Source organism: Argiope bruennichi, chromosome 3 (genome assembly GCF_947563725.1).
Source record: "Argiope bruennichi chromosome 3, qqArgBrue1.1, whole genome shotgun sequence".
In the NCBI taxonomy this organism is placed as follows: domain Eukaryota; kingdom Metazoa; phylum Arthropoda; class Arachnida; order Araneae; family Araneidae; genus Argiope; species Argiope bruennichi.
The window spans coordinates 11,183,060-11,208,364 of NC_079153.1; the positions used below are offsets into that span (position 1 = coordinate 11,183,060).

The 25,305-nt window shown below is 28.5% G+C and overlaps 1 protein-coding gene across 1 annotated transcript in view; it reads right to left on the reverse strand.

The window, feature by feature from the left end:
• The window catches only part of LOC129962651 (39S ribosomal protein L40, mitochondrial-like), a 113,633-nt gene extending 88,995 nt beyond the window's left edge, over positions 1-24,638 (reverse strand). The window contains exon 1 of the mRNA XM_056076536.1: positions 24,577-24,638. Within this exon, the coding sequence (XP_055932511.1) occupies positions 24,577-24,623 (47 nt within the window). The 5' untranslated portion in view covers positions 24,624-24,638. The remainder of the gene's footprint in view (positions 1-24,576) is intronic.
• Between the last annotated feature and the right edge of the window lie 667 nt (positions 24,639-25,305).

Genomic DNA, 25,305 nt, shown 5'->3' on the forward strand with positions numbered 1-25,305 from the left:
TAAAAATCGAAAGTATGTACCTTCAGCTGTATCTTGAATTTAAACAGTCTCAACAATACTGTTTCCAAATTAGACTTTGATAATAACAAACATATAGAACAGAGACTAAGAGCAGTATAGTAAAATCGAAATTTGAACTCATTGGAATTTGAAGATCTGTCAATCAGATTGAATAAGCGCATTAAAAAATTGTAATGTACTACTCAGTATAACTTTCCCACAAACAGAGTACCATCTTACCAATATTTTATTCAAAAATTAAGAAAGAAAAACCCGAAATTATGCTATGAAAAATCTATTAAATGCGTTTGCAAAGTCTTCTATAAAGATAAAAATTTCTAGAGAAAACATTAAAATGGTAATTTTTTTATTATTTTTTGCCTAATTTTACTTCTTTAGAAATCCATAAACTTCTTAATCAACTTTTGAAAGGCGATTTTAATTAATCTGTAATTATTTCAAAATTTAGAATTAGTTTCTTCAATTTATTTTTCAAATAATTTCCAGCCTAAAAGATCAGATATGTCGATATAAAATCTTCAGTTGACAACCAGAGAATACAAAGAACCATGATAAGAAGTAAAATTTTTTTCAAACAATAACCCAATATCAAAACTTGACGAAAATCAATACTCGGCATTTACAAAATGTCATGGGCGTATTAAATTTATCGAGCGGTTTGATCTCTTTGAAAACGAATCCGGAAACGAGAGGCTATGAACTCGAATTCCGAGATAATGTGCGAGCATAAAAAAGAAAAAGCGGTTAGAAATCAAAACTGGAGGGAGCGACAAAAAGAACAATAAAAAACAAACAGAGGATCTGGTGTGGGGTGATACGAAAGAGAGCACTCACACCATATCGCGTGGTTATCTAGCCAATAGCAGCATCACGCCGGCACACAACGGAAGTGACGCAACAGGTGGGGCACAACATTTACAAGAAATGCAAAACCACCAGAATCCGCCATTTTGTATTATTTCAGCATTTTTCGCAGAACATATATATTTAAAAAATCTAACTACATAAGATAGATATCCTTCATTTCATCGTAAAATTACTAAAAAAGCATTTGCCTTTTTTATAAACGTGTTTAAATTTTATACTAATGTTTTTTTAAAATAAAACTAAGAAATTTACTGTGTGCATTTCGAAAGAAGTTTTGAGATATTTTTGTGCGAAGTTTACTAAATTAATTTTTGTCAATCAGGTCATTTAATATTTCTGGTTAATCAAAATTATTTCTTTAGATGATAGATTGAAATCTGAAATAAAAGTTTGTAATTAAATTTGATTTTTAAAGATTAAACATGGACAAAAAATGAAATTATATTTAATTCATTCTATACATATTGTGACTATTCACTTCATGTATTTTAACAAATTATGTTCTTTTTGTATGCTGCTAAATATTGGAACAGATATCAACACAAGAAAATGATATAGGAAATTCAATTAAATTTCATTTAAATAAAGGAAATTTATAATATATAATAATAATTTATAATAAATCATTTATAATTAAATAAATAAATTTCAAATAAAATTCATTTAAATATTTTGCGACATTTGCATTTTATAATTTCGCTTAAAATGTATCTTAAAGCCAAGGCCAATATTTGGCAACCATTTTTTTTCGTGTAATATGCATTACATCAGAGATTTTTCAAGTATTTAAAGGTAAAAAAATGGATTAAGATTGTTTATAATATTAAATATAGCAAATAATGCTCTTTAAACTTTACTTTTTTCAAAAAGAAAAAAAATTCGAAAAAATGATTTAATTTTTTTTATTTAAAAATGTGAATTTAATTTTATAAGACTGATGAATTTATAAAGGCAATATTAACATAGGGCATTTAAATCTTTGTTGGTAATAAATATAAACTTGAAGGTATAACTGAATTTTCATTTTTAAATTCATAATCCAAAATACATTTAAATGCATAAAAAAATAATTCAGAGTAATATCATTCTTAAAAATATTTTATTGGGAAAAATTTATGTTATTTACCAAAAATGTAGCCCAGAAAACAACAGCATATTTGAATATATCTTGTTCTAAAATATTCAATTATTTTCTAATATCTAAAAACTTGAAATATGTAAAATGTGTTCTTTTTTGGAAAATTTTTTAATATTTAAAAAAGAATCATTCCTCTCCACATAATCATTTTTTTTTAAAAGTTCATTCGCATGTTAACTTTACTTCTGCTTGTGTGGGAACAAACATGGCGGTGTTCAATCAGGCTTACAGAGTGTACGCCTGGTAGTCATATCTGGTCATACGAGTCAGCTCACAGAATCAGAAGATTTCTCAAAGAAATGAGAATGAAACATAACTTTTTTTGTTTTTGCTTTGCGGTTTGGGAACAAAACCCATTTTTATACAACAACATTCTTCTTGCCATACAGATGGCAATTGTGGCGCTTTTCTATTCTTTTGCAATAAGAATGCGATACTTGTGCCATTATTCGGAAGATTTGTTATTATGATTGACTTAAATGGCATTTCAGAATAAAAGTGAAATATTTTTATTACTATTTATTATTTCAATAAGTTAATTTCCTTTATGCAGGCATCGGTCTATTTCAGTTCTTTCAATAAATAAAAAATTCTTATCAGCTTCCATCAAATAATGAATATTTTTTCAAATAATTTGGTGGAATGATTGCCCCACCCTCCTATTTTAGATAAACAATGTTTATGAAAAATGAATGATAGAGTCAGATGGCGGCACCATTTTAATTTCGAACCGTAAAGAGCATCTTGAAAGAATTGATAAGAAAAATGGTTGAGACGCCACTGTATTAATGATATACCGTTTAATTACGTACGTAGCTACTTTTATTATATGACTAAGAAGCCATATGACCTGATTTCATTACGGGGAGATATAAGGGAATTGTACACTCTTACATTTAGGGATGATTTTTCATTACTCAGTTTTCAATATTCATCAAGTATTTATAAAGTTTGCAGTGAGAGAATCTCTTTTTTTGTTCAATAAATTTACTTTTTAACGAATAATCAAGTTTCTAAAAAGCTCATTCGCGGGGTATTATTTCTTTTATAACACAAGTGGCAGGTAATTCTGTGTATTGATTGGAAAAATTTTACACATGTAGTTTTGGACTGAAATTTCGTAAATAAGGAATAAACACATTATTTCTTATAAACTCTGTAAACATAAATGTAAATGTTGAATGAATCGGATCTAAAACCTGCATATCTTACTATAATGAAAAAGTGTCAAAACAACTAACATCATTAAACGAATTTAAAATAACAGTACTCAGACTCGCTTAGCTTTTATGAGTTTCTCTAGAGCAAATTAAATAACTATCATTTTTTCAATTTTCAAAGCTTAGATTTCAAACTTAAAAAATTTCAAATTCTCCAAAATTCCTAATTAATTAAAATTCTAATTAAAAAGCTTGTCTCTAGGATTCTCATCACCACCAAGATGTATAAATCCAACTTTAGAAGCTATGGTTTTGTTTGTCACTAGCATAAGTGCTAGTGTCATTTCTTTTATAGAAAGAGCGGTGAAATATAATGAAATAGTAAGATGTATCTTCAAAAGACACCTAGTTTATTCAATGAACATTCGTCACCTTTGTAAAGAAAACCTACAAGCGAAAAGGACACCAGGTATATTTAACCACAGACATCTTATTTCTTCAACTATCCAAACATAGCCTCACTTAGGGTTAGCAGAGTAAGAAGTACAAACAGTAACCGGAGATCAAACATCAAAGAAACAAACCGCCTTCCGCTCTGTAATATAAAATAGCTAAAAATAGACTTTTTATCATTACTGATATTTCTTGAAGTATTCCCTCAGCTAATACTGAAATTTGGAAATAGATATTAATAATTCTAATAATAATTTATATGCATTCTGAGATTAAGCCGGCTTGATAGAGTAACCAATGATTCTATTTAAAAAAGAATAAAAGTAAAATTTTCAATTATATAAAAATTCTGGAAGCTTTAAAGGAAGAAAAAAATCCACATGTCTTAATTACATAATGGGAGAGGTGATTTTTTTTTATTTCATTGCATACGAAGAGTGGGAAAAAAAAAGTCATTGCCAGCATCAAAAATTTCTATCTGGTGATTATGATGAATCTCCACATTCAGACCACTATGTATCGGAAAAACTCATGTTTGGAAATATGTAAATCTACGTAAGCAGCTATAGTTTAAGAATTTGAAAGCGAAACAAATAAAATGAGATATATGATTCTTTACTCTATAATTGTAAATTTATATCAAGTTTTTGAATGAAATCCAAGGGAAATTTTTCTGTGAGCATACAAACATGAGAACTTTAAATCGAATTAGAGAGATTGGCATATGGTTTTATTATTAGAAATTAACCAAATTTTGGATTAGATCCAACAGTCTGCCGATCAGTCTACCTTTACGTACTAAAATGAGTTAAATAAATAAAATGGAGCCAACTTTATTTATGAAATTTGACATATGGTCTTCACATCCAAAACTACAGATCTGTATCGAATTTTGGATGGAGAAACGATCCGAAGTATTACTCCTTTATCTGGCCGCAGAATCTTGGTGGTTAGAGCCCAGCATTGGGATGGACAATTACAAGTTCGAGACCTGATTCCGCCAAAGAACTGTCGTGAAAACGGAGCTGGTGCACTTTAAAACCGTCAGATCTAGACGTCTTCCTAGTGGCGTGGTGCGGAGATTTGGAGAAGAGGATGCCATTGCAGGTGTCGTGGTTCAATATTATGATATCTATCCAAAAATAGGTACAATATGGCTTTGGACGTTAATGTAAATAAATCAAACGATTGCATAGTTAAAAATATTAAAACGTCCGACGTGTTGATCGTTTGTGAGTATTATATGTCGTATTACGGATAAAATTAATTTCATTGATTGCTTTTTCGCTAGTATTGTGACAAAACAAAATAAATTTGAAATTTCTCAGTGGAGTTCATTTTGTCTTTAAAGGAAGTAAGAATAATTTTTTCGCATTTCGTATAAACGGTGTATTATTATATATTATATCTAGCATAGTTATTTCAACTATTGCCTCTTTTTAGCTCTTACTTTTTTTAGAAAAGGAACCACGGAGTTTATTTAAAAAAAGACATTCAATGTTTTGCAGTTATCCATCCATATTAATCCCTTTCTGCCTGTAGCAACACTTTTATGTTTTCCTCAGCATTTCTACATCTTTTAAATTATTAGAAAAGAAAAATTAAGATTGAAAATAAAAAATAATAAATTAAAGCTCTGTGTATTTTAGAAAATATATTCATTATGATATATTCAAAATAAAATTATTTCATAGTTTTTGTGAGCAATACCATATAATGCGCGTTGATATTATGCATACCAACCTTGACAAAAAAAATGACAAAATCTTTTTATGAAGGGAACATTTTACAGCAGTTTATTTTACCGAAGAGATATTGACTAAACAGGCTGTTGCATCACACTTCACAATCCATCATCCGCTAATTGTCCAGCTGGAACTTTCTACAAAAAAGTTCATGTTCTCACACTCCTTTCTTTTTATAGTATCGAAGTGACATTTTATCTATTTAAGCGTGCTTACAATCAAGGTGTTGTCACACGTTGACTCTTATCTCGGAAAGTTATAGTGTAAGATTAATATGTGTTCTCTTAATTCTTACATCAGAAGGAAATAGTGAAAATAATATGCTATGCCATTAAATTAGAGCCCTTGGATTTGATCAAGGCGGAAAATTTTCCAACAGTTTTAAAGGAAGAATGAAATTCGGAGATAAGTGTGAAAAAATAATGCCCAGAGCAAATAATTAAATGCTAAGTAAAAAAAAAAAAAAAAAAAAAACTACTGATCGTTTTTTTAAAAAACTTCTAGAACTTGTTTTCGACTTCAGGGTATTTGATAATGCTGCTCATTAAAAACTAGTGGCGTTTCATCCCTTACAACACTTCGGACTAGAAAGCCTCAAAATTTCTTGACGAGTGAAATTTTATCTGAAAAAAAATGACAAGGGGGTCACAATTATCTCAAAGGAGAAGAAACTAGTTTTTTTTTAGGGGTTCGTTGGCATTCGTGACGCTTTGGAATGCGCAGAAATGAATGAAGGCAAGTAGACGAGAGAGAGAGAAAAAAAAGAAAAAAAAGAAAAAGTAGTTTTTGATTATGAGTTCGTTCTGCATAACCTTGGTCAGGGGTTTTCCGCTATTTAGCAGTCTATCTAGTTTGGAGTTATTGCATACGTTTTTCTTTTACATTCTTCCTTATTTACTCTTTCTAGGTTTCTTATTTTTGTTTCTTATTAAACAGTGAAAGTTGTTTTTATAAATGAATCCATTCAGGGAAAAATTTTCCATCAGGTTACAGAAAAATTTGCCAGAAATTTCGCTGTATTTTTAATTAAAAAGACAGAAGTTTGTTTGTTATCGAAGCGATAATGGCGTGAAAATAAGATTAAAGCGCAATATTTATTCTAGATGCTATTCTGTTCCAGAAATGTCTACTTTTGAGGTTTCATTTATTTTATCTTATTTGATTCAAGAATATTGAGATACAATGGAACTTTGCTTAACTAGCATAATTGGTTCCTGAAATGTACTTCTAATCCGAAACTGTCGTTCATCGAAACCATTTTTTCCATAGAAATCCATGTAAAATAGGAGAAGGTGTACAATTTTGAAAAAAAAATAATTACTGAAACAAATTTATAATAATGTAATTTATGTTTATTAGAAAACTGTCTAAAGACATTTGCTTTTGACTGCGCTTCAAAATGTGGTGGAAATGAGACAGAGCATTATAGTTAAATGGATTTGTAGAATGCATAGCTACTGCCTTATATTAGTGATATGACGTTATCATTTACCATGTTTTCAGCATCATTCTTATTTCATTAGAAAATTATTGTTTTGTTACGTTTATTATGTTTTCTTCTCCTGACTAAATATCTTCTGTAGTATTTTACTTTCATGTTGAATACTGTCCCATAAGCGCTTCAGTAATTCTGGCTATGTTCTTCCACCAGCTTATCGTTGTCTTTATTATGCACGTTTATCACCATAATCTTGTTCCAAAACAAGGTCTTGTCCATTAAGGCTCCACAGGCACTTGCTCAAACTCTAGGAGTTTACGGTGTTTTAAATGTTGGTTTAAAAAATGAAATAATCTGTATATAGGTTTTGAATAAGAATTTATAATTTCAAGAAATTTAGGAAAGTGCGATTTTGTAAAGAGCATGATATCTTACTACATTTTATTGTCAATATAATTTACAATGTTTGAGATCTACCAAAAATTAAATTTCAAATAGTGATCTTTTTTTTAATGATTTATATCATTTTGCTCGCATTTTGAAAATTGTTGTTTTATATCAGAAATATCTTAAAATGAATGCGCATTTTTGAAATTTAATAATTAATTATAATTTCCTTTTATTCTCTCGAGGAAAACAAGATTTCAAAATTAACTTCTGTCACTTTAGTATTCCAGGTCGATTTATGCTATTTTATTCTGGACAGTTTTTATCATATCGTTTTTCTACAAATAAAAAACTACTTTTTACATTCTCATGTAGAAAGTATAGAGAATTCATGTCAAAAAATTCGAACTCGAGAATTTGACGAATCTTTACGATTTAGATCTCCCTGATTTCGAAAAGGACATTTTTTGGAAAATATCTCTTTGTCTGTGAGGAAGAAAACTCAAAAATGCCTTGAGCTAGACGGATGAAATTTGGCATATGACATAAGTTTAAAATTCAGTCTTGTAAATTTCTGCCAAATTTTGAGTAAAATCCATTCTGAGGAAGCCTTTATATCTGGCTATTCGACTGTTTTAATACGATAGCTACAAAATGAGGAAAGCTAGATGGATAAAATTCGGTAAACAAACTTTAACATTTATAGTGAGGACAGACACCTGTCAGATTTTGAGCTATTTTTAACAAATTGTTAAACGTCTGTCAATCTATATTTTCAGAAACATATAAACGTGCTAACTCATAAATGCAACGATTTAAGTACATCAAATTTGGTATATGATTTTGTGACTGAAATTATAGGTCTGCATCAAATTTTTGTTTCAATCGATTTCGAAAAAAGAATGCAAAATGCAAGTTTACTTTTATGAGAAAGTATGCGAGAAAGTGTTGGAGAGGCATTCGAAAAGTGTCGAGCATGCCTTTAATATTTGTACTGTCTCTGAAAAAAATACGAGCTAAGTGAACTCACAAATAACACAAGTAAGCTACTTATAAAATCAAACAACAGTAAGCTCTGAATTTGTAAATGAGTTGCAAACGAATGAAGAAAAAAAAAGAATTTGTATGGTATTTCTTAAAAGACATTAATAAGATCTTTGTTATGGAAATGAATGAGAGTTGTTTGAAAAGAAAGAACATCTCTTTTCTTCGTCTGTAATTTACATTCTGACAGATTAAGAACACGATTTCATCGGAAATTCCTTGACACATTGTAACAATTAGTCATCAGATCTTAGGAAGAATTAATCCACAGAAGAAAAACAGTGTAACGTAGCATTTTCTTTTTTTGTTAGTTTGTATTAGTTTTATGAATTTTTATTATGTTCGCGGAAGTTTACTTTTTTACGTAACACATTTTTAAATAGAAAGGTAAGGGTATTGATTTATATGCGTTTGTCCCATTAGCCTATATTTATGGTGAATACTGTTCATATTATATAAAATAAACAATGCGCACTTTTTCCTTTCTCGTATACGATCTATAGAAGAAGTATTGTTAAAAAAAATTCGAATTCGGGACTTGGACAAGTCTCCACGTTTAAAAGACTTCCTTGAGTCTAATGAGCACATTTCTGGAATCATGTCTCTCTGTCTATCAGTCAGATCTGTCTGTCTATGAGTATGATAACTCAAAAATGCTTTGAGCTAAACGATTGGAATTTGGTATATTGAATTAATTCCATATTTGATGATTTCTAAGAAATTTTGAACGAAATCCTTTTTTTGGAAGTCTGTCTGTCTGGCAGTCCGAGTACAAGTGAATTCGTTAATTACAAAATGCAGACAGCTATGCAGATAAAATTTGGTACACCGTTTTAACATCTAAAATATACATACTTATCAAATCTTGTGCCAAATCCGTCAGAGGGTTGTCTGTCGTCTGTATTGTCGCATGCATGTGAACGCAATGACTTAAATCGATGAAATTTGGTTTGTAGTCTTGTGACCACAATTGCAGTTTTATGTCAAATTTTAATGTCAATCGTCCGGCAGAAAAGTGCCCAAAATACATATTCTCGTGATTGATTCAGTAATAATGCTAGATTCACGTCAAAGATCTATATTTCGTAACTATTGTTCACCCATGGTATAAGGTATTAACGGCCTTTATCGAAGTGCAGCATTTTATGCGGAGTAGGGATAATAAATCTTTGTCACAAAATATGCGAAAAAGTTTCTGGGCGAGGTTCTTGCTGATTGTATTTTGCTTTCTTGAACAAAGCGGTATATGAGTCAAAAAATTAAACTGAAATAAAAAATAATTTGTCCAAAAGAACTTTGAAAGTGTATTGGCAAAGTTTTTGGCATTCATTAAATTTAAATATTATTTTATCAAATGAATTAAAAATAATTCAGAATCTTATCATTTCTCTGCATCATATATTAGATATCATTTTTTAAAATTAATTATAAATCTTCGTAAATTTCGGTAGCGATAAATGAGAATATCTTTTCTCGCCTTTTTGAAATATACATATGCTAACTTCAAAATTTCTTGATAACAGTAATGCTGAGTGTATACTGAAATTGAATGATGAATTTTTACAAGAAAAGTAAAACATTTCATTAATAATATAATACGATTTCGTTGAAGATACTGAAAGATTTATATATGCATCATGTAAAATATATTTTAAAAACTAAAAAATCCTTTTATTCAAACTTGTGAATTAAATAAATTTACATACTTTACAATAAATCACAACGTATCAAAAAAGATCCAATCGCAGTACTCAAAAAATAACATAATAAAATTGACAATAATAACTACTGATAAAGGATTAATTTACATATTCAATAAGTCAGATTTTGCTTGTCGCTGAAGAAACGAATAATGAATTAAATTTTTATGTAATTTCTAACACTGTGAAACAAAATCTGTAGTATTATGTTCTTGAAAATACTTTGGTAAGTCCATGATTTAATTTTGAAATAAATTTAAAAAGAAATTTGCAGAAGTTTACGATTTGAAATTATTCTGTTTTTGGTCACTATAATTGCATTACCCTTCCTTTTTTATTCCTATAATTGATAACAATTGATTTACAATAGCTTTTTATATTATAATAAGACTAAAATAATATTGGTACTCAGATAAAAGTAAGATCGTTCAAAACAAATTAAATAATATTAAAAGTAAATTATACCGATTATTTGGAAGCAATTCGTAATGTCGGTGATGCTTCTTCTACAATAAGTTATAATAAAGAACCATATTATCTTAATGCTCATAACAGAGACTTCCGGGTTGATTGACAGTGAAATTTTCTCAGAAGCTATTTCACAAATGATGACTGATTGCACATTTCTGATAATTGCACATTCCATTTACATATTTAAAGGCCATTTCTCACATCACGCTAAACACAGAGCATCGACCTATACCTTATAGAGAGTGAAATGAAATTTCAAATCCCCAAGTACTGAGAAAAAAATATAAAAAAAATCAGGTATTACCAAACATTCTTTTCTATGCATATAGCAAGGTAACAGCAGCATAGTAAATACAGAAGGAAGGCTAGAAAACTGGTATTATGCACTGTTTTAATTACATATCAGATACGATGCATGTTCTAAATGATATAACGTACTCACTTTCGTTTCCAGTAATCATAGCCGCGGGTGGAGCACGTAAAAGCAAAGTCAATCAGGAATAAGAAACGAGACAATCCCACCCCCCCACCTTCTTTGTAGTTCAGCCTGTAGACTTAATTGATGTCGTAGCAAACCTGTCAAAGTTTGTCAGTGGTGGTCAATGCTACCAGTTTTGTGCATAGATTAGATTAGAAATTGAAATAAAAAATTACTTGTATTGTTTTGGAACTAGGTACATAAAGTTAATGAGAACATTTACCTTCGATGAAAAATTGAAGGTTTTTTTCAACATTAGATAACCACTAAATATATACCTTTTGTCATGGTACGGGAAATATCATTGATATTCACCTTAACAGAAAACCTTTACATAATAATTATTTAAAATGTGATTTAAACGATTGTGAGCAAAGAATGTTACCCGAAAGATTGTCATGGAAGTGTAATCAAATGCTTTTTTTTGTTTCTTAAACTTTAAGATCGTTAATGAAGTTAATAGCATTTTCTGGAGGTAAATATTTGAAAAGAAAACTGTAATTTCTCTTTGTATTATAATTATTTAAAATGTACTTATTAATATTTCAAGGAAGAAGTATTGATTATTTTCAAAATGTTACTTGATTCTAACATTCATTTGGTTTTTTTTCTAGGACTTTGCATCTAATTATTGGGATTTTCTTAATTTGTGAACTCAAATAGTGATGATGTTTGTTACTTTTATAAGCTAAAAAAACTTTTGAAAATAATATTTATATTAACAGTTTTTTTTGTACTGAGAATTCAACTTTTAATAGTTATTAGAAGATTCATTTTTACTGTTTTACTATATGCAATATATTTATACTGAAATTTAAGTAAATTTTGATTTAAATTTTTAGAATTATCATTGTAAAAGATTTTAATAACTTCTGAGAACATTTTAATACTTCGTTTATTGATATTTCGTGCCTCTGTAAAATTTTTGGTAGAAAAATGTCAATATATACTTCAAAACAAAAATCCAGAAATTAACAATTTAAATTCTTAATGATTTTTAAAAATTTCTTTTCAGTATTTTTTTGAAAAATTTAAAAATATAAAAAGACATAAACAGTTTGAGGACTTGATGCAAATTTTGTTTGTTTGAAACAAATACAGATCTCCTTTTTCTAGAAACGGCAAGCAATATTATTATCTATCTCTCTAATACCTTCATTTCGACACATAGAATTTAATAATAACGGGAAAAATCGCTGTTTATTACTCTTTGTCCTTCAAAATTATTTACAACTTTAAGAATAACGAACCAATATAATTTCTTGATTCTTTAATAAACACTTTCTCGGAATGCTGATAGAATCTAAGACCATCCAGAGGATATCGACATCGATTAAATCTTCCATTCTTCAGTTGTCATTAAAATCTATACCAATGCTTTCTGAAAAGGATGTCTTCTTTATCTTATGCTATTTGAACTTTGAGATATGAATCTCATACAGACAACGTGGGATGTCAGAAGCAAAAGCATTGTGTTGTGCTGGAAAGTTCTAGTACCTATTTTAATTCGAGAACTTGATGAATTGATGCAAACGATTGGGATATTTTATGTTCCTCTTTGTATATTTTTAAATTCATTTCATTAACATTTTGGAATCTAATTTGTTGATTGAAGCAAACGATTTCGAAATTTGTATTCCTCTTTATATATTTTCAAATTTCTTTCATTAACAGTTTGGAATCTAATCTTTTTTATTAACTGCCTTTGTTAATTTTCGTTCATGTATTTGCAAAATATCATGCAAAGTAGACGATTTTTCAGAGAATTTCATTCATCAGAAAAATGCGCATGAAATAATTTAATGTAGACTTTTCCGAGAAGAAAGACATTAACATATTGCCACTTCATTTGATGTAATAAATTTCTTTATGTTTCAGATCTTCCACCTGTTGCTGATAGTAAGATGCAATGCTGGCATTTCTTTTATGACAGGAAACTGTGCGTCACAGCTTGACTATGCAAAACGACCATAAAATTAAGCTTTACGATATGACAAAAATTTTCTCCATCGAATGAGCTGAATATAATAAAGCACAAAATAATGTCTGTGTGAGTGAGTGTATCGGTACAGCGTCTTACAATATCGTCGTTAAACAAGCGACTAATCTTAGTTATAATTATATCACTAATCTTACTTTTTCAAATAAAAAAGAAAGAATAAAGGGGAAAAAATCGGAATTTTTCGCTCCAACAACAAATATTTTTATATACCACTCTTCGTATGTGGTTTGAACTTGCGGTTTCAAGTTCATATCATATGTGGGAAAAAAGTTAGAACTATTCATTAACAGTTACGAAAAATTCCGTCTCTTTTTTTTTCTTTTTCTTGCATAATTTTTATAAATAAGATAAGTAGTGTTCTTTGTAAACGATGATGGTAAGCTTGAAGTATTTAACAGCAGCACTGACAAGCAGTAGCAGTGTTAGGGTAATTTTTCATAAATTTATTGGAATAAGAATATATTATCAAAATTATTGTCTGAACTCATACCGAAATAATGCAGATAAAAACAGACATAATCCAAAAATATATGAAATTCCAAGCATGAATGGCACATGTTATAGGAAGAGAGATTCTGATGCTTTCTATTGAATATCTATGTCACCGGTAAAATATGAAACACCGGTATTCTACACAATACCTAGGCATTTTATAGAATTTTAGGCAAGGTATAAAATATGATAATTAATATATATGTTTTCGGTATGTATCATACATTATATCTAGGTATTCTATAGAATGACAAATACTATTTAGGCAAAATATGAAAAGAAATCATAATAAGACGTCCATACTACAAAAATATAAACTTTATTTTGAAAAAAAAAAAAGAAAGAAATTATCCAAATTATTCTATTAAAAAATTTTTTATTTAGATAAATTAAAAATGATTTAAATTATACAACAAAGGCAAAACAGCATTTATGCCTTTCTTATTAAAGAAAATCAAACAAAGTTTGAATCTACTTGTTGTTCTAAGACAGGAAATAATTTTATTTTGAATTGCACTTATTTGTATTTCTTACTAGCCGCCTTTAGCGACCAGCCGGGATTATTGGTCACTAAATTTTCAAATTAAATATTTTATGTAATTTGGTCTTAATGTCCTCATCAAAATATTCTTAAATTTCAGATTTTAATAGTTATATAATTCATATTATTATAGAAATTCCACACCACTTTATCCATCGCACTATTCCCTTCATTTTCTGAAATCTTACTTACAATATAAACTTTAATTTGAAACGGAAAGGATAACATTTCAATTAATACAATTTTTTTTAGCAGAAACAAAACAAATTTTCTAAAAACAGTTGAGTACAGAAAACAGAATCTTTCAGCATTGAAGTCTTGTGTGTGCTACTGAATATTTTTTTATAATTTACGCAATATCTTAAATTTTATAAATTTACGAATTCTTAATTCGTAAATTTATCTTTATTTAAAAAATTTCTCTGATTTATGAAAAAAATCAGTTTTTAGTTTTAATTTCAAAAGGATATAAATATTTAAAATAGAAGATTTTTATTTAGTTTCAGTTAATAAAAGTACTCCTGAAAAAAAAAAAACTATCTTAAAAAATCTACATTTTGTACAATTCTTTGATGTTATACATTTTATTCAGTAAAATATTTTTCGCATTTCAATTTTTAAGTCGAAACATTCCAATGCCCTGTAACCATATCTGATCGAGTTATGCAGCTTTGAATGTTATTATTTTTGTACAATGAACAATTTTATTATTTTAAGCCAATCAGTCACTGAGAAACTCCTGGCTCTGATAGGTATGTTTTCTTCGAAAGAATCAGTGGAGTATGAAACGAAATGATTATGCACAGATTTTCATGAATCAAATCAGATTTACTGCCGCAAAAGAGTTTTAATTAAAATTATAATTGAAAATTTTAAAAAATTATCTTCAAGGTGCACATTTGCTCCCTTCAAAATCTGTATGTGCCAAGTTTTGCAATTCTAGCTCGAACGGTCTAGCCATTCATCTTTATTGTAATTAGAGATAAAAAGTAAGCAGTCTATATCAACTTCTTCGTAAAAGAAAAATATTCTGCTGATAAACTAACTATTGCGCTCATTAGGAAAACAATAAATGACGTTTGCTTTTATTTGAAATATGACAAAATAGTGATATCACGTGATGTCTGCTTTTCAAAGAAGCAGCAGTCTAGTCTGACTCGAGAATCACGTTTATCATAATATCTAAAAATAACTATATAAATATAAAAATTGGAAGTTAATGGGTTAATATCAATACAAAAAAGAAAATAGGTAAACTAGCATTTGCGCGATAAAAATTTAAAGCGAAAAAAATTATAGGTAGTTAGTAGCTTCTACTAATGGTGAAAATCACGGCATCAGCTCCAAAATAGCTCCGAAGCTTAACATTAATCTGCTATTAAAAATGCAATCAATAATTCTCCTTAAAAGTCTGTTAAACATTTTCATTCAACATTCAAGCAAATGATCTCGATTTCCACAGAATTTTGACTGAAAAATAATTATATTAATTTATTTATTCGAAGCTAGACTGTCTCATTGTTTTACAAATTTGTTTCTGAAACAATTTATTCTTTCTAAAAGATTGTACAATTTGCATCAATAGTGACAAAATTGCACAGATCATGTCCATTTTTTTATTTATTTACGTCAATAACCGTCATAGCTGAAACAACACCTCCTAAAGTACTTTAGGAGGTGTTGGCTGAAGCCTGATCCATTTCTTTCAAAAAATTGTTACCAAATATTAGAGCATTGTTTCATTTCAATCTAAAAATATCATTTAGAAAAAAGTAGCGTATTTATAAAATTTCTTTATATTCCTATTGAATATTGTCTAAATGTCATCTGAAAATAATATCTTTTCTTTTTATTCCCAAAAGCGTTGTGATCTGAGAATCCATTTTGCATCCGGGTTCCCAAACGGCGAAGACACTTGATTCCGTGATTGACGTTTTCAAGGCTACTGGAATAAAAGAAAATTCAATGAATAATATTTGTAAAGGTTGCTGGTGTTCTTCACTTTTGCTTTTCCCTCTCTGCTTCATTTGTCACTGGTGACGGTGAGTTTTTCAATTCAATATAGGATTCGGGTTTTCCGAGGTTTGATTGGTGCGTGAGATCAAAAATGGGTTCATCGAATACAAAAGAAATTGATTCACGCTGAAGGATAAGAGTTTTTTCGCAATACAACTGAGTTATGGAGTTTTCCTTGAACGCATGCATTTTTCGTGAATTATTATTTAGTGTCGGTCGCACCTCGATATACTAGTACCTTGAACTGAACTGAAAAAAAGAAAAGCCCACTAGAATCATACTGAATAGAGTACTATTTTTCCTTTCATAATTTGTTTCAACATCATAAAATTTCTGTTTGTAACGAAGTATGCTGTCTGAAATCAAATAAAATATATCGACATGAGTGTCCCCCTCCTCTCCCCAAGTATACTTACATATTATAATGCGACTTGTGGTTTGCTTCAGATAATAATTGTGAAGGTAAAATCAAATAACAAATTTTATCCATCTGCACTAATGCATTTTTGAATTACTTTTCTCATGAGAGAGAGGATTCAAGGAGTGCTTAAACTCAATGGTTCATAACCTCCGGACATTCATTTTGTTTGGAAATAGGGGCATTAGATACTTAAGAGTTACATAGGTAACTCTTAAGTGAGTTATTGTGCGTGAGTTATTAGGCGTGAGTTATTGTATCTATATATGCACGAATTGGTACATAGGTAAATATACTGCACACGGATTTCGTCTGGAATTATATACAGATATTCAAGTTCGGTCTAAAAACAAACAAATATCAAACGCCATTATGCTTTGCTTCAGTTTTGATATAACACTGCCATAAACAAAAGATATATTTCTAAAAGTAACTTTTCTTTGGATGCAGGGAGGTATAAAACGGTGAGATTCATTGAACCTGGGAATTTAAATTTTTATAATTACATTGCTTTCTCTTTCTAAACTTTCTATTGGTAGGAGTAAAAAAGCATATAGTCGTAAAAGTTTGCAAAATATTGCATTTAAATTAATTTTTCACTTCAAAAAATTTAACGTTTTTGATCTTTTTATCCTTTGAAAATGTTGGCACGAGAAAGCATCGTGATACTTTTAATCAAGAGGTAATAATTTCCTCTTTTACTTTGTTCTTTACATACTAAGCTTTAAACCGTTACGATGAAGAAGGATTAAAAATTTCTTTTTGAAATTAAAAATCATTGAAAAGATTTAATGAAAGTTGTATATGAAACAATCATTGAAAATTAGTAATTATGGTTGTTATTAAAAAATCTTAAAAATATCATAATTTTGGTGAGTTAGCTCATTAAATATTTGATTTTTGAGATTTTGTATTTGAATATATTTTAGATGAGTGAAATTTAATTTCATATATTAGTATTTTTACATTTTTAATGAAATAATGTCACTGCTGAATTTTTATTATCAAATATGAAATCTTACGAAAATAAATTAGATATAAATTTTGACCACTCCTTTAATCTGAAATGAAACTTTCCTTGTTGCCCCGTATTAATGAAAAAAGGAAATCAGGTACAGTTATAATCAAGTTCTGTTTATACCCTTTAAAATTAAAACACTTCAGAAATCATTTATATGTTAGAAAAAAACAAAGCGTTCATTATTTAAAAACAGCTATCTTCTTAAATCTTTTACCGACAAGAATAATTTGATATGCCGTACTCTACACGCGCCATCAACAGACTTCGTGTAATTTAATTAAATGCGCTTTGATTGGTTGCCTCAATTCTTTAATTAAGATAAAGTGTTTCAATAAACATTAGTGGTTTAGCTCATTATCCAGTGAAACTAGATGAGTGCTACGGTTGATTAACAGTAAAATGCTGTCTTTAGGATAGAAGGATTGGTTGCGAAGAATGCATATATGTGATGGATGTACCACATATGACAAGTCTTTGTAGATCAAAAGTCATCATGTCGGTGTGGCGAAGAAATTTCAAGAAAAGTGGTTTATATTTGGTTCATGTCAACTCATTACGATTCAGAATTACCATCTTGAAATAGACCATCATTCTTGCAAATTAAGTTATCATTTAAATCTAAATTAAAGTATCTTCATGATACATAACTGTTTTTCATTCAGAAATTAAAAACTGTGGCAATTTTTCAGGCGGCACTATAAATCGATTTAAAAGTAGATTAAAAAAATTGGAATCTTTCCAATCATTTTCATCATTCAATTGCAACTATTTTAATACTTAGAGCCATTTTTGATTTCTTTTTTGAAAAATTTAAGTAAATAAATCTAATTTTCAAAGCATGAGTGTTAGAAAGTGAATTTAATTATCACCATAATGAAGAAATACTAATTTGATACCTATCACATCATCTGTTGCTGATGGAATAAAGCTTCTTTTCAACTTACTTCTTTTAATGTATTTACAATATGTCGATTTTTATAAGTACTTAACGTAACCTGTAAAAGTATAAAATATAAACTTAACGTATATAAATATTTTGTTATTCCATTTGTATGTTAATATTTTGAAAAATGCAGAAATTTAGTACTTTTTCCATATAGAAAAATGTTTAAATTTCTCCAATAGATAGTAAAACACAATTTTTATAATTAAAATGAATAGGTATAATTTAAAAATTTCATTGGCTAAAAAGATGCAGAGAATATTTCTGTTATTGTAAATCACTGTAAATAATATTAATAGGGTTTGGAAATTGCCTTTACAAAAGTCTTTTTATACAACCCAAGTCTGAGAGTATTTGGAAATTCTCGATATAGATTTTTGCTTCATAATTTCCCTGATTCTGAATCACTTTTCCCGTCGCAATTCATGAAATAATAGTTCAAAAAGGATATTTCTCTTAAATACGGTAATTCTCCATCTATAACTAGTAAACAGATACAAGAATATCAGTATTGTTCATGCGCATTAAAATATCGAATATTATTACCGCCATCTGCTTTTGAAGTGATTCAAATAAAACTGGATGAAAGAAAGTCGATATGTTACATGTGGGTTGCAATATTCAATCCTTCATCTGTATTTCCCGCAATTTACGGCAATTTAAAGCATTATTTTTTACTATTCACTACGAAGGACGGTGTTTTAGTTCTTTTTGTTATAGTATTGAATTACAATGTAATATTATAGAGCTGCATATATGCAAGAATTTGCTTCGCACTAAAAGAATTTGGATTGCAAACGTTGTATCTCAAGGGAGATTTAAAAAGCCCAGAATCGAAAAGTTAGTAAAATCTTCGATGTAATAAACTCCAATTGTGTAATTAAGTAAAGACCCATTAAATAATTGAAATTTTACCCAAATATGAAAGAAGACGCTTCTTAATCAATCAGATCTTTCTTTAGAAGAAAAAAAAGACGGGAGTTGTATTTCATTTTAATCTTAACATAGTTTTATAATGTGTTAAATGAGGCTTTCGTATGCTAAATTTATTGAACAAGTTCCGTCATCAGAAATATGTGGGTCCTTTGAAAACATTTGATCAGAGTTTTTTATGAAATAATAAACGTGCCATCATCATTCGTGAACTTCCGATGTCGTTTTTCTGTGGTCAGCACGTGTATCAGGCTCTAAATCCACGTGCTTCCTGCAGACAGCACGGCAACAGGTGCCGGTTTCTGACCTCACGAAAAATGGCTGCAAGGTTCTTTCGTTAATGATCGAACTTAAACACTTCCATTTTCGTCCTTTCACTTACATTGTTGAGGAAGATCTGCATCTTGAGAAATTATATGCTCTTTGCATTGATCTGTCTCGACTATTATTAACGATACCTGTGCTTCTCTGGACATTGAGAAATATATTTACTATAAAACCAAAAGACACAAGTTATTGAAAGTGTATTTGTATTCCCTAGATTAGTCGGAGTAATGAAATTGAGAACGAATTCGAGGTATTTTAACAGTCACGTGTTTTTTCCCCAAAGAAACGTGGTTGAGTTGTATACCAGTATATATTGACAATATTAATAAAAAATATAGCTTAGCAATAGAATAATATTGAATGAATTAAAACACAATTTAAAGTAGTCACAAACAAACACACAATAATTTTTTTCCAAATCAAGCTAGGAAGATAGGAGTAAAGGATTCTTTTCTCAGACGTAGCATCATCTAGTTATTGAAAATAGAAATAATCGTGTATCTATCAGATAAACTGCGACAAACGGAATGTTAAGTTATAGCAGGTTTTGAAGATCAATACGAAAAAATAAAATTCGAAGGCGAAATTAATTATTTCATTATACTCATTTTTTTGTTCAGTTTATCAGCATTTTACAGAAGACCACGGATAATTAGTCACATTTTGCAATAGTACACTCAAAACCTACAAATCGGTAGTTAATTCCTGATTACATAATTACATTCATTTAATCCATTCTTATGATCATCTGGCACATACTTGCGATATAATTTATAATATATGTTATAGTATATAGAAAATATAATTTATAGCATAACTTATTTTAAGTAACAATATTTATAAAATTATTTACAATTATATATATATATATATATATATATATATATATATATATATATATATATATATATAGTAAATCTTCTATAGTAAATATTTCATTAGTACGTTCTTTCGTTTTGATTCTCAAGTCTAGGCCCTAGCGAGTTACTAACAGAGGTTTTGTGTCACTGACATGTTGCAAAAGGAAAATCCCCAACATTAGTGTTTTTTAAAATCCGAATATTTACGCATTCGAATATTATTAAGCGATTTTGGAGCATTTCATATTCATCAGTCCAAGGCATATTGGGTATTTTGAATCTCATTATAAGTTTGAAAATATTTTTAAAAAATTACTTGAGATCCAGCATTAGTCAAGAGCGACTTACCTTATTATGCATTTTACTTTTGGGATAAGAATTAGAATCCCCCCCCCTAAATTATTACCATCCATTTTTCTATAAAACATACAAAAAAATGAAACTAAAATCACATATATCAGTAATTATCATGTCAAGGTTATATTTTATAAATTTATGAAACTTTTATTTTCATTTTTTGATTTATTTACTATTATTTTTGTGACTAAAATTTTTTAAAAAAATAATTATTTACCATTTTTATTCCGAACATCAAAATGGTCCTATTTTCCCCGAAAAACGTGAATTGTGCTTTACACATTACTTTAGAAAAGGATTATTGCAACGAAATTGAGAATTTTAATTCCTGCATTTTCTGATAGAATATATTATAGAACATTCTATAATATATTCTATAATTTAATATATTATAGAACATTCTATAATATATTCTATAATTTAATATATTATAGAATATTCTATGACGGAAGTACATATTTTTTTAATCGGGGCTAACAATTTTAAAACGAAATATTTATCATATAAATGATTACTAAAAAAATTACGATACTATTATTATTATTAAGTATAATTTAATTGCTTGCTAAGAGATAGGATATTTGCATTAAAAGATTACATTTATAACATTAAAACATTTATATTTTATTAATATTGCCTGATATAATAAGGTATATTTCATATATTAATAGAATTAGGAAATATCCTTTAAAAATGGATCAATACAATAATATTGTAGAATAGAATTAATATATCATTCTCGTTGTTAAGACCAGTTCTGTCTGGCTTTTGTTTTCTCTGAAAGCGTTGAAATGGCTAAAATGATTATAAGGAAGTGCGACCACACATTTTACTTAACCTTGCTAAAAAGAGCAAGTGAAATGACACAAACTCATATATTCATTTAAAGGATGAAAATTGGCATAAATAAGCGCTTTATTATTATTTTTGTGTGTCTGTGTTTACGTTCTATTGCTTTCATGCGAGTATTTTACTCATTAACCAAGCAGCTTAAATTGTCATTTTCAATCTACTCAAGCTTAGTTTAATTCTATTTTAACTGCATTTGCGTAGGAGAAAGAAAAGAAGAATTTGGAGGTTACCAGGAATTTTCGACTTTCGAAACTAAAGTGGAGAATATTTGTTGAATTTAATATAATCTGTTCCATATGAATAAAATTTCCTTTAATATTAATTTTTATTATTGATTTTATTATCAAGTTATTCATTAAAATTAAGTTGTTATTTTAAAGTTATTTTAAATTCGAATTAATTTCTTGTTTTCTTTAATCTTAAATTAGCCCATAATACTTTATTCTAAACTTTTCTCTTATTTCCACATCCAAATCCTGTTTTTTATTTAGTTATTTCCAACAAGTGCTCTCAAAACCGGATGACTAAATAGCATTTAAAATTCAAGGGCAGGGATAAAAGTCCTTATCACCTACTACGTGCTTTTCAGTGTTACCCAAGATTCTCCTCTCCCAAATTGATACTTCCAATGAAATTCCTATAACAATCTCTTACTGAACTAAAGTGGGAAACTTTTCCCCTTAACAGGATTTTTCAACATTCAAACTAAAGTGGGGGATATTTATTAAATTGAGTCGAATCTGTCCCATATACTTGTGAGATAAAATTTCCTTCAATATTAATTTTTATTATGAAGTTATTAATTAAAATTGATTAGTTTATTATAAATTAATTATTAAAATTATTAATTGATTAATTTTTCTATGTCTATTAGTATTTAAAAATATTCTAGTGTACTCTTAGTTATAGTGTACCTTTTTTACTTAAGATGAATTTATTTATGCATTTCTGCAATAGGATCTCATATAAATTGCTATTTAATTAAATTTATGTAAAATATATATTAAAAAAATAATGACCTTATCTGCAACGGAATTTTTGTCAACAGTATCTCTTCGACCGAAGATCTACTGCAAAACCAGCAGGAGGGCTTCAGTTCTACTTTTTTCTTCTTTCTTTTCTTTCTTTTCTTTTTTTTGTAACTTCACATTTTATCTTCTATTTTTGTCTTAGGTTGGTTCTCTAGTATTAAGAGTAATTCACTAAATGGAATAAAACTTTTGCTGTTGATATTTATTTCCCAAAAAGTTTGATGTTTTTCGAAAGTAGTGAGTGAAAAATCATATACGGATTTCCATTCTTTTGATCTTTTCATATTGATATAATAATTTTTAACCTGGCATTCTTTCTGCAAAATTCGTAATGTAAAAATCATGACGCACAGAATACAAAACTCTACAGGACAGGTGGGTGGACTTAGAACAACCAAATTAGGTACAAGTTTTATAGACTGGAATGTACATCTAAAAGCGATATTGTTTTTGTAATTTTAATTAATTAAAAAAATTTTCTTTGAACTTTCGAATATATTATATAATTAAAATGATTCTTTCATCTTCCTAGAATTCAAAAATTTATTTTTTCAAATATTTTAATTTCGTTGGTGTGATTGATTCCCCAACTTTTACAAATATGAAAAAAAAAAAAAACCTTTAAGCGTATTATAGAACAATATTTATATTAATGTAATAATAAGTTGCAAATCTTTTTTATTGATATAACAAATATTTCATTTAATTTTTCTTCCATTGTTGATAACCAAGTTATGAGATTTTACTTTTTTTCCCCATTTTAAATAGGTCCCTTTTTAAAATAACCACAAAATAAAATTTTGAATTCATTCTTAATTTTGCGAAATTAAATGTTAACTTTAAAAATAAACAATAATGAATTTTTTTTAAATTTGCCATTTTTTAAATTATTGTTTCTCTTTCTAGTAATATAATCGAATGCATCCATTGAGTTTCTATAAATTGCATAATGTAAAAATAATTTTGCGCAGTATGCAACATATTAAATAATGTTGAATCAATAAAAAAACATGTAGTAATGTTTTGAATGAGAGGTAAGTTTTTTTTTATATCACTAGCATGTTCCAATAATTTTTATTGGCTTTTTATAACAATGAATAGCGGCGGATTTCCAATTAAGCTGGTTAGGTAAGGTATGTAGGCCGCTGGACTGAGGAGAGAGGATCTACAGCAGGTGGATTAAAAAAACTATTATTAGCCAAGCTGCCAAATAAATAAATTTGTAGAGAGAACCATTTTTTATCTTTGACAAGTTGATCAGTTTTCTTTGGCATATTTTATTATGTTTATTCAGTTATTATTATAATATTTTTAAACCCAGATCGTCTGCTTGAATAATATTACAAGCAAACATAGATTCTGCCGAGTATATATATGTAATGATATCTTTTATTAATCTACTTTAAATTGTAATTAATTTCTTACTTTTTAAATCTTAAATTAGTTCATATTAATTCATTTTAAAATTTTCTCTTATTCTCACTTTTTATTTAATTATTTCTAACATGTGCTCTCAGAACTGGTTGACTAACACAGCTCTTAAAATACAAGAACAGGGATAGAAGTCCCTAACACCTACGGCATTCCTTTCAATGATTCCGTTCCTAAATCGACACGTGTCAAAGAAAACCTGTTAAGAATATCTTAGTAAAACTAATAAGGGGAAAACGTCTCTCACTTTCGCTTTTGTGTTCTGGTGCGAACAGATGTAGTCTGTTTTTGTCCTCATGTAAAAATCATACCCGTGAAAAAATCAATATATATATATATATATATATATATTCATTTTCAGAGAGTAACTAAAATCGCAAGTTAACATAAAATAAATCGTTCATGCATGGATCAAATTAAAAATATGCTAAAATATGAAATTAAATTTACCACTTTTCGAAAAGAGGAGCCTCATAATATGCAATGTCTAAGACCATGGATTGCCTCTATCCACTGTTAAGCCATGATAAACAGGTGGTTAGACAGCCTACACTTCATCGGATTCCACCCGGATTTCGATAACCATAAACCAAATATTTTTACATATTTGAGTTATATGAGTACATACAAACCGAAGAACACACAGACGAATCGCCATTTGACAGATTGAAAGCATATCTACAATTTTAGCTCAAACACAGCATGCGTCATTTGATCGATCTAGCTTATTATATCTTTTAGCTTTTATATTTTCAAAAAATAGAAATAATATATAAGTAATGGATTTTTAAACTATGATGTGGTCTAAAACGTGCAGATTTGTCAAAATTTGGAGGTTTAATTTTTTTGTCAATATTTATGCCTTTTGTAGAATACAATTTGAAGAGGAATATGTTTCGATACTGAGTTTTTTTTAAAGTTTTATCCTCATCATCTGACCGGTTTTTTAATCACTGTGCCGTCCCATAATAGCCCTAACGTAATTCCAAAATATAGTATTGTTCTAATAAAATGCCTAATTTTGTCCATATTGTAAGCTTTATCTATAGAGTATTTTCCTCAAGTCACCTGTATTGGAAACCTAATGATTACCAAAATTAGCTCAGCAAAATTCGTTTAGAAACTATCAGTCTGTCTGAATAAGAAAAATGATCGACGAAGACAAAGCACATTTTAAAT